Below are 10,015 nucleotides of genomic sequence, written 5' to 3'. Positions count from 1 at the left end.
TGCCCCAGAGTTCCAAGGTTATATGGTAAATGGAGTCTCCAGCAGCCAGCCGTCATGCTGGCCTGCTTGACTGTTGATGGCAGTCGCCCGACATCTTCGAGCCCATTCCTCCTCCATTAGGTACTTGTGATTCGATACCAAAGTACATATGAAGAGGCTGCTATGATGTTGAGGAACGCTTTCTGAGCCACGAAGATCATAGCGATGGGTTGGTTTTCAACTTGCGACAAGGCTAAACGAAATTGATGTGTCTCGGAAGTCCTTCGATGATGAAATTGCTGCATCGCCAAAATAGGCAGCGTTGAGGAGGCGTACGAATCGCTCTGTTTGCAGAGAACCAAAAAGTCTTGTATATCTAACAGGTACAGAAGTTTCAAGAAGCAAAAAAGCAGGGAGGGCTCCAAATCACCCTTTTCTTTTCCTGACTCCTTGCGCTGCCGAGTGACCCTCCAGAGGCACGCCGTTGACGAGAACAACAGGCTTGGTCCCGTTCATCTTAGCATCTTGGCTATCTTTTCCAACGGGGTCGACGTCGTCTTCCTCATCTTCGTCGTCACTCCTCTCATCCGCCACCGGTCGGGAAAGAACAAAGTTCTTAGCGATGCGCAAAATCAGGAACAACCAGAACAAATTGACAGCTTGTAGACAGGCAAGGAGGGCGAACGTGATAATCTGGCTGATCCAGCACTTGTACTGCTGAGTCTCCCAATTCAATTCGTATGGTCCAACAGTTCGGAATTCAGTCAACGTCGCCCACAGAATCCGCAAGTTGATATAATGCCGCATGTAAATCCAAACGACCATGAAGAAGAAGTAATACGGTCCGACAATAATGGAGTCGAGATAATTGAACGTTTTGGATGTCTGCGGCGTACTCAGCATGGTGCTCACACGAACGAAGATGTCCAACTTACCGCAAGGAAAAAGTCACTAATGTCATGGGTAATGTAGACTGCAATACCCATTTTCGCAAAGTGGAAACGATAGCTCAACCCGATCAACGACAACGTCACGATATGATGCAGAACCAACTCTCGGAAATCCTTTCGAGGCTTTTCCTGTTGCAGCATGAGAACAATGGCTTGCTGAGCCCAGTAAGCGGCCTGCAGCAGATAGTAGGCCTTGAAGACTCCTTCGTGCTTTCGGTGCGGGAACCCCTCAAACATGGCCGTGGTATTGAAATACCACAGGGGCCCTTGTGCCATGACATAGAGTCCAAAAGGCCCAAAAATGCCAAAGTAGATGGCCGTGTAGACTTGTTCCATAAATCGCGATTGTTTCCCCCTCTTCTTCATGCCGCAATAGACCGACAGTGGCCGAAGTATTCTCTGCATGATAAACTCTCTCGTGAAGGTCAGGACGATCGTATAGAAGCCCACAAAGGCCCAATCTGCGTAACCCTTGCCGTACATATTCGGTCCACCTGGATAGTCCGGCCCCAGTGGGTATGACAGGAAGATGGCTTTATGAAAGGGGTTCTGTTCCCCAGGATTGATGAAGTAGGCGGTTAGGATGGCGAGCATGAGGAGGAGCGGGTTCAGCCACGTATGCCGATAGGACAGGTTCTTCCATTTTCGAAATGCCGATCGGGCTTTCCGACGCTTCGAGTGAGGCTTTAGTTCTTTTTCGCTGTTCTGCGCATCGTCAGCTGGAGAATGGCGACGCCACGGGGTTCCAGACATACGGAAGGCTGAAGGGGTTGTTTGGGCGTCATTGTAGCCCACGCAGGGCCACTGGTGTCTCCGCGAGGGTCACCCCCGAGATTGCTTGATGTTCGTCGTGGGCGAGCCATGATGGCACTCGAATCAATATGACGTCGCCAACAGTCGAAAGTGCGGTCGGCAGGGACAAGTTGACGACAAAGGTTGAAATCGCGATGGAAAGTCTGTCAGCCGGGAAACACGGGTGCGAGATTCGACACATGTAGCGCTTTAATAAAATAATTATTTGCATGCTGAAAAGAGGAGACGGCGCGTCATGTTTGGTTGAAAAAAGTCGTTGGCGCAGCGAATAGGGGAAGCTGCTGGCTGGCCTCAAAGCTGGTGGAGCTTCTTCGTATTCCGTAGGGTCGTATCATATTGTAGAATTCCATTCAAGCTACTGAATCCTGCCATCCTTCTTGCTTGATGGATGATGTGTTAATTCAACAGGAATTGAATGTTTACGAAAGGTGATCGGGAGGGCAGTGGTAGAAAGAAGAGAAGTTCGCTAGTGGAGCATTTTGTGGTGTGACAAAACGAGGATGCTTTTCTACACAACAGTGACAGCAGCCAGGTAGGGCTACGCAATTGTTCTCGAAGGTTGCAACTCTCTAAAGCACGCGGACATCTGCCTTCATCCTCATTTCTCACCAGATTTCTCCTTGTCCATGTCCTTCTCCTCGGCATGTGGCTGGGACTTCTCGGGATCCTTGTGGCCGCCAATAGGTCTTGCTGAATCAACAGTGCCGTGAATGCGGGCGGAAGCACCAGGTCCTTCAGCTTTCTTCGATCGATCGCCTTCATACAAGAATGGATTGCTAGCTCCGGATACATCTCCTTGAGCCTGGCGTTACTGTGTCAGTAAATGCATCTGATGGGAACTCGCTCAAGCTGGACTTACTTGTTTCTCGCCAGCTTTCTCTGTGGTAGCTCGTTCCTTTCCATCTGGAGATCCCTTGGTGTCACTGGAAGTATGATAAGCCTACACTTTCTCAATACCGTGACAGGTTTCGCAGCAACGTACGCATCCTCATCCACGGTTCCACCGGACTTCTTGTCCGCATTGTCATCTTTGTCTTCCTCCTCCTTACCCTCCTCCTTGGACTCTTCAGGTTCGTCCTTTGGCTGCTCCTCTTCTACGGATTCCTCTCCAGAGGTTTCTTCCGCTTCCTCCTTGTGTTCCGCGTGACCGTGACCGTGATCGGATTTACTGGGACCTTGCTGCCACAGCCACCCAGCGGCGGGAACAGTGACAACCAGGGAGCCAACTAGCCTGTGGTGCGCCATTAGTATTGCGGCAAGCACGTGAGAGCTCATCCTGTCAATGAACTGACCATGGAAGATCGCTGCTCTTCTTTGTGCTATGTTCTTGTGCATAGGTCCGGCGGCCAACGTTGCGCAGGGTAGTTCGAGCCTGTGTTCCTGTTCGCTTGGCGACAAAGGAACGAATACTGCCCCGGAGGGCTGCAGACCGTGGTAGGGCCATTGGAAAGATAAATGAAGGAAGCAGAAAGCCACTGGAGTGGATTGTAGAGATGTTATGAAGTAAGGTACGAGTAGTAGAGTACCTGAGAAGCTCCGGAAGAAGCTTTCCACCACCGAGTGTGGAGTGACCTGCGTCATGGTCGATGGGCTTCACGCTGCACGCTGCGCACTGTCCCTCCAATTTGATACTCGCCTCGCAGCCTGCACGAAAGACGACTCATCATGGACTTTTGACACCATTTTGTATCTCAACAACAGGCCTTCTTCTTGTCCAAAATTTCCTTCATCACACAGACGTCCTCCACCCCTCCAACTTTACCAGCGTTCAAGCGTGTTTTCTACCTGGCTTCACCGCCCCCAGCATTCATTCACTGCCATCCTTGTCCCCGCATTTCAGTCAAATTATTCAAATGCTCGACAAAGTCATACAACTTGGGAACCCTTGAGGCTCGTGTGAGGGATTGGTTGTGATCTATCTCGACAACATGGCAGGCACTCGCGGTTCCGTTCATGCGAGTATCGCGGCACTGCTCAACAAGGTCGGTGACCCTGACCCGGACATTCGTTTCATGCAACTCAGCGACCTGGCGAGCATCCTCTCGTCCCCTTCCTCGGAGTACATACGCAACGAAAATCATACTGTTGCGAGAATAATCGATGCTCTGCTCAAGGCTCTGGGCGATCAGAACGGCGAGGTGCAAAATCAGGCGTTGAAATGGTAGATCAAGAGCTTCTAATTCTAGCCATCTGCTAACATCTTCAGTATCGGTCCGTTGGCAGCCCGCACACCGGGCGACATCATTGCTCCCTTTATCGACAAACTCACCAATCTGACCGACAGCGACATCGATGTTTCAATCCCTAACACCGCCCTACGAACGCTCATTGCAGCGTTGCCTCAGCCTCAATCGAACGGAGCTCCTGCCCAAGAAGTAAAAGATTCATATGCAGCCATCAGCAAGGTTTTAATACCCAGACTAGTAGGACATGTTGTTTTGCCAACATCAAAGTCGCCTCCCCAACTACCGACCGGTCTGCTTGAAAAACAGAAGGACAAGGGCTACAGCGCCGAAGCCGTCGATGTCATGATCGAGATTGTAAAGTGCTATGGTTCGATGCTGCAGGAGCTGGAATTGGTCGAACTTGCAAAGACTGTCATGCACATTATCGAGAGTCCGCAGGCAGGCGGTGTTGTCAAGAAGAGAGCTTTGGCTGGTGTGGGTGCATTACTCGTACATTTCAACGATATGCAGGTCAGATCCTTCGTCACGGCGCTCAAGGATAGCTTCGAGAATCAACAACTCACCACAGAACATCGGAGATTCCTCATTGCTACCATCGGCACCCTTGCACGTTCCAGCCCTTCCAGATTCGGCCCCTACCTGAACGATGTGGTAGCCTATGTGCTCCAGGTATTGAGCCAGCAAGAGATGTCGTCCTCAGCATCGGTTGATGACGAGGACATGGAGGCGGATACCGAGACCGAGGAATTACGAGAGGCAGCATTGATCTCGCTGGAATCCCTCCTAGGATTCTGCCCCACCGAAATCCATTCCTACCTTCCTGATGCTATTGATGCAGCCTTGAGATATCTCAAATACGATCCCAACCTGGCGGCAGTCGAAGATGACGAGATGGCAGGGACGCAGGAAGACAACTCAGATGACGGCATTACCGAGGAACCTGCAGACGACGATGACGACGAATATGCAGAGCTGGACGACGAAGACGCATTTAGTGATGTGGATGACATGAGCTGGAAAGTCCGACGATGTGCTGCAAAGGTCTTGTACACCATCATCTCGGGAGCTTCGGCAGCAGACAGAGGCCTTCTTTTTGAAAAGATCGCACCAGTCCTCATTTCTTGCCTCTTCAACGAGAGAGAAGACAGTGTCAGACTGGAAGTTATTGCCGCAACTACTGCTTTGATTCGCAAAACAGGTTCCGCTTTGATTCACGAACTCACACGGGTTGATTCGTCTGAAGACCCTGCTGCACCGACTAATACCCGGAAGCGGAGAAGACAAGATAGTGAGGCAGATCGAAAAGACCCAGACCTGAAAGGCCTGGTTGCCACACGGTCCAGTCCACCTATCATGCCTGCATCACCTCCGACCGGCTCCCAAGCAGAATTGGTCGTACTCGTGCCAAAGATTGTCCGGGCACTCTGTAAGCTATGGAAAAAGGCTAGCATGTCGCTCAAACAGGCATCTATTACCATGCTCAAGACTCTTACTTCGTCAAGAAATGGTATCCTATCCGATCACCTACAGCAGCTCGAAGATCCAATTGCCGATGCACTCAAGCCATCAAGCGCTGCTGGCTCAGGGGGAACTGGATCAGGAACATCAGCAACTGTTTCCAGTCTGCAGATAGAGACCTTGATTTTGATCAGCACTATTGTGGAAACCAATGGCACCACTGCACTGATACCCTTCGTCATTGCCTTGATACCACCAGTCACAACAGTCGCTCGGGAGAGAAACTACAAAGTCTCAAGTGAAGCACTTTCCACCATTGAGCAATTCGTCAAAGCTCTGACACCTCCTCGACTGGCTACCTCTAGTCAAGATCATGCTATACATATTCAGAAGCTATGGGAGGTTGTTGAGAATCGAGTGGCCGACAACAACACTGACCTCGAAGTACGTCATCGAGCTATCCAGGTCTTTGGCGTGCTTATCGCAAGAACATCTTCCACGAATCTTCTACCGGGTGACGCACGTGTCAAGAGTCTCGGTATTCTCGATGACAGATTACGAAACGAAACGACAAGACTTGCCAGCGCAAGAGCCATCGGTCTTATTGGTGAGGCTGCAGGCGTTCAAGATAACATCGGGACTGCCTGGATACAAGATGTTTCACTTGAGATGGCAAATCAGCTTCGCAAAGCAGATCGAGCTCTTCGCGTCTCGTGCTTGGAGTCATTACAATATCTTGCCCTCAACCCCGTCACATCTTCACAATATGATACGAACACAATATTGCAGCTCCAGAGCTTGTTGATGCCTTTGATCTCAACCAGCGATCTACACCTTCTTACTCCGGCATTGGTCATCCTATCGAAGATTATCCCAACGAATGCAAAAGCCCTGGTGAATGAAGAAGCCGTCCATGCTCTTTGTACCATTACACAAGCCCGACTCGAAGGGCCACCTCTACGAGCATATCTTCTAGTGGTGAAAGTTATTGGTGAGCATGGTGTAGGCGCTCCACTTATGAAAGGCCTTCTGGCAATAGGTACGGCTGGTGAAACAATGGTGCTTGGAAGAGCGATTGGAACTCTATTGGTCTACGGAGGTGACAACCTCGGTGTCACGATATCGGATTTCCTCAAAGAATTGGAAATATCCCAGGACATTCGAGCCGTTTGCCTTGCATTGACCGTCCTGGGCGAGGTCGGCTTCAGAACGGGACCTCAGTCTCCAGTTGATGTACAGACGTTTATCAAATGTCTGTCGGCTGAAGCCGACAAGGTTCGACTCGCTGCTGCTGTGGCCCTCGGAAGTGCCAGCTCGAACAATGTCAGCCAATCGCTGCCGATCATTCTGCAAAGCCTGAAGCAAGACGACGGGCAGGATTATCTGTACCTCCATTCCCTCAAGGAGATACTGGAGCACTCCGAAAACTCTCCGGGAGAGCTGGCTCCTTTCGCATCTGAGCTCTGGCAAAAGTTATTTGCTGTGTCACAGTCAGAGGATAACAGTGCTGTTGGCGCCGAATGTATTGGCAGACTTGCGACCATTGACCCAGGTATCTACGTGCCGGAGTTAGCGAAGTCACTGGAGGATCCCAACCCTGCTGTTCGAGGCACGGTCATTTCCGCCTTCAGATTCACTCTCGGCGAGACAAGTAATTCATACAACAATCTCCTCGTTAAGATGATGACGCCTATGCTGCAGACCATGCTGAACGACTCCGACATCGCCAACCGTCGTCTTGCCGTCACCACCCTGAATGCAGCTATCCACAACAAGCCCGAACTTGTCATTCCTGATATCGGTCAGCTTTTGCCTACCATCCTTGACGCTTCCTGTATCAAGAAGGAGCTTGTGAAGACGGTCAAGATCGGACCGTTCACGCATCAGGAAGACGGAGGTCTGGACCTGCGGAAATCCGCATATGCCACTCTCTACGCTTTGCTCGACTCTCCTGGCGCTATCCCACACCTACCTATTGCCAAGATTTTCGACCGTATCCTGGATGGAATTCCCGATGACACCGATATTCGTACGCTGTGCAATCTGATGCTCTCGCGTCTCTCGGTGATTGACCCTGACGAAGCACGTCGCCGCCTCTCTGCTCTCGCCGAGAAATTCCGCGTCGTTCTCGGTGCTAAAATCAAAGAGAATGCCGTCAAACAAGAGATCGAAAAGGTCAATGAAGCCAACGCTGCGGTGATCAGAACAACCATGGAATTGGACCGAAAGTTCCCATCCGCGAGCACTGAGGTCAGTGGAGATTTGGTGGCTTGGAAAGGATACGTCGAGTACGTGAAGAAAGAGTTTGCTCAGGTCGTTCGCAATGTGCTTGCCGAGACTGCTTAGTGGGCCTACATGTGGTCGGAACATGTGGTCGAAACGCGTGGTTCCAACCTGTGGTTGAAATGTGATGACGATGATGACTAGTCCTTCCAGATACCTACCTAGGTATGCATTACAGCGTCGTGACTGAAGGAGAGGCGGAAGGAGAGACGGAAGGGTAGATAGACACATCAGCGTGGCATTCATGGCGCTGGGCATGCTTGAAACGTGTATGAAATTAAGGCGGTGTAGTGTAGGTTCCAAAAGTCACGGGCTCCGTTCAATGATGGGCAATATTCACAACGAGACCAAAAGCGTCTAAGTTAGAGAGCAGAAGGAAAACAAAGCCCTTGGAAGCAAATCTCGGGGGATCAGATCAGACCCTTCTCATTCTCTCGTTGAGGTGTCCTTGCTTGTAAAGCATGTCGGATTCTGGCTCAAGGTGCGTCGGTCGAGTTCGCTTGTCCTCGTACTCGTACATAAGCAGATGCATTTTTGTTTCTAACCCAGGCTGCTCGGAGCTCAACTCTGCGAACCCAGGATCGGGAGCTCTGACAAGGGCCGTTGCAGGTTGACCTTGATTTTTCTCTCTATCAAAAGATTCCTCGTCGAGAACGTCCCTTTCCCGCATCTTTCTCTCAAGTTTCCTTTGCACTGAGCCCATAGTCCTAGTCTCGTCCTAGTCTTGTCCATATGCTCCCATCGTCCCCCGTCTCTGTGCAAATGCAAGTTCCAACCTGATCATATCCATACCACGACCAAACACGCTCGCAAATGCGCCGTTCCGTGCTGAAATCGACAGAAAGACCATGGAAAATAGGATGACAGCATGTCAAAGGGGAGTCTGGCGTATGTTGTTGGTGCTGGGAACCATGAACCTTGTGTCGTGTGTTAGTGTCGGTGTCGGTGTCGAACGTTACAATCACTCTCCATACTTTTTCAATCACAGTCCTCCACATATCTAGCATGTGCGGACCGAGAAAACTGGACAACTACCATTGCCGAGTTTTGATAGGTGGCTCTTCAGTCTTGCTGTCCAAAACAAAACATTATCGTGCGCTGTGTCGTCAATTCATTCCGGCAAGCAGTCCCCGGCAGAACAACAAGACTGGGGTGGAGGGGATTTTCCATCAGCGTCAATTGACCGACTGATACAGGAGGAGAGGTTCGCCGACGTTCTCGATTTCCGGGATCGTACATTTCAAATCAAACGCCTTGGACAGGACGATTTTGAAAATCTTTTGCACATTGATGCTGTGGCTTGTGCTGCTGAAGATCAGGCTGGCGCGCATGGCTTTGGCAAATCTTCTGGCCTACCATGTTGTCAGCATTGCTGCCATTGTACCAAAAGGGGCAAGGTATACCTGATTGCTTATCTCCTCTTGATCTTCTCTGGGGAAATTGACAAAATGGTCATATTTCGTGCCAATCAGGAACGGGATTGCCGTCTTGTTGAAGCCCCGTCCCTGCCTGTACCATTCTTTGATACTGTTCAAGGTGGATTTACGTGTGAGGTCGAACATGAAGAGGATGGCAACGGCGTCGTTACAGACTAGCGGCAGCATGTTGACGAACTCGCGCTGGCCTCCCAGATCCCAGATGGAGAAGGTGATCTCGGTGTTGCGTATTGAGATGGTCTTCTCCATGAAGTTGACGCCTGTATGTGCCCATTGTTAGATGAGGTTTCTTTCTGGCGAAATGATGGCAGGCCAAGGGCGTACCTAATGTCTGGATATAGTCTTCATCCCAGCTGCCCTCCACGTATTTCACCATCAGACTTGTCTTGCCTATCTGTGCGTCCCCGACCATGCCGACTTTAATGACTACGCTGCTCTTGCTGGCGGGTTGAGGTTGTCTATTTTCCGGGTATTGTGTTTGTGGATGCCCGCCCATGCCGGAGCCCGGTCTTGAATTGGGTTGTGGGTACAGACTCGGGGAATTATATCTCTGGTTCGAGTCATGATCTAAAGGGGGCGTAGCCGTGGCTTGCTGTGGGTGACCGTTCTGGACGGCGGTCGTATCTTCTTGTTGGTCGTTGTCGATAACCTGCGGGCTGTATGCCGAGTCGGCGGGGTAGTCATTTTGACCGGTAAGATCCATGGCTGGGAGAGAAGGATCGAGAGCTTGGACAACGAGCGGAGAGTGAGCAGTGGTGACGGAAGGATAGGTGGTTGATGGCTGGAGAGCCTGGAGTCAGTCCTGCGAGGAATGCCCCGAGGGTTTGTTCATACTGCGGTCGAGGCGTTTACAGTTTACTCAGGTCGGACTGCGGAGGCCTTCAATTGGCTGTCACGTCACGTCAAGAAA

At 50.8% G+C, this 10,015-nt stretch overlaps 4 protein-coding genes across 5 annotated transcripts; 1 reads left to right on the top strand and 3 right to left on the bottom strand.

Moving 5' to 3' along the window:
• Window positions 1-405: 405 nt before the first annotated feature.
• PV05_00216 (uncharacterized protein) lies at window positions 406-1,792 on the bottom strand (the record flags this gene model as incomplete). The annotated part of the gene is made up of 3 exons (XM_013465089.1): window positions 406-864; window positions 915-1,634; window positions 1,685-1,792. The coding sequence occupies 3 exons, from the start codon at window positions 1,790-1,792 to the stop codon at window positions 406-408; spliced, it is 1,287 nt and encodes a 428-aa protein (XP_013320543.1).
• Window positions 1,793-2,340: 548 nt separating this feature from the next.
• Window positions 2,341-3,186, bottom strand: PV05_00215 (uncharacterized protein; the record flags this gene model as incomplete). Its single annotated transcript, XM_013465088.1, has 4 exons — window positions 2,341-2,544; window positions 2,602-2,665; window positions 2,725-2,973; window positions 3,035-3,186. The coding sequence occupies 4 exons, from the start codon at window positions 3,184-3,186 to the stop codon at window positions 2,341-2,343; spliced, it is 669 nt and encodes a 222-aa protein (XP_013320542.1).
• A 202-nt stretch (window positions 3,187-3,388) lies between these two features.
• Window positions 3,389-8,081, top strand: PV05_00214 (uncharacterized protein). Its single transcript, XM_013465087.1, has 2 exons — window positions 3,389-3,903; window positions 3,949-8,081. The coding sequence occupies exons 1-2, from the start codon at window positions 3,671-3,673 to the stop codon at window positions 7,730-7,732; spliced, it is 4,017 nt and encodes a 1,338-aa protein (XP_013320541.1). The 5' UTR covers window positions 3,389-3,670; the 3' UTR covers window positions 7,733-8,081.
• PV05_00213 lies at window positions 8,065-9,952 on the bottom strand. Of its 2 annotated transcripts, XM_013465085.1 has the most exons (4): window positions 9,430-9,952; window positions 9,073-9,365; window positions 8,644-9,021; window positions 8,065-8,586 (listed from the first exon to the last, which is right to left on the bottom strand). In XM_013465085.1, the coding sequence occupies exons 1-3, from the start codon at window positions 9,806-9,808 to the stop codon at window positions 8,845-8,847; spliced, it is 849 nt and encodes a 282-aa protein (XP_013320539.1). In that variant the 5' UTR covers window positions 9,809-9,952; the 3' UTR covers window positions 8,065-8,586; window positions 8,644-8,844. The 2 variants fall into 2 exon arrangements, with proteins under 2 accessions (XP_013320539.1, XP_013320540.1); XM_013465086.1 differs by having other exon boundaries at window positions 8,065-9,021.
• Between the last annotated feature and the right edge of the window lie 63 nt (window positions 9,953-10,015).

Source organism: Exophiala xenobiotica (genome assembly GCF_000835505.1).
Source record: "Exophiala xenobiotica strain CBS 118157 unplaced genomic scaffold supercont1.1, whole genome shotgun sequence".
In the NCBI taxonomy this organism is placed as follows: Eukaryota; Fungi; Ascomycota; class Eurotiomycetes; order Chaetothyriales; family Herpotrichiellaceae; genus Exophiala; species Exophiala xenobiotica.
This window is presented reverse-complemented; position numbering and strand designations above follow the sequence as displayed.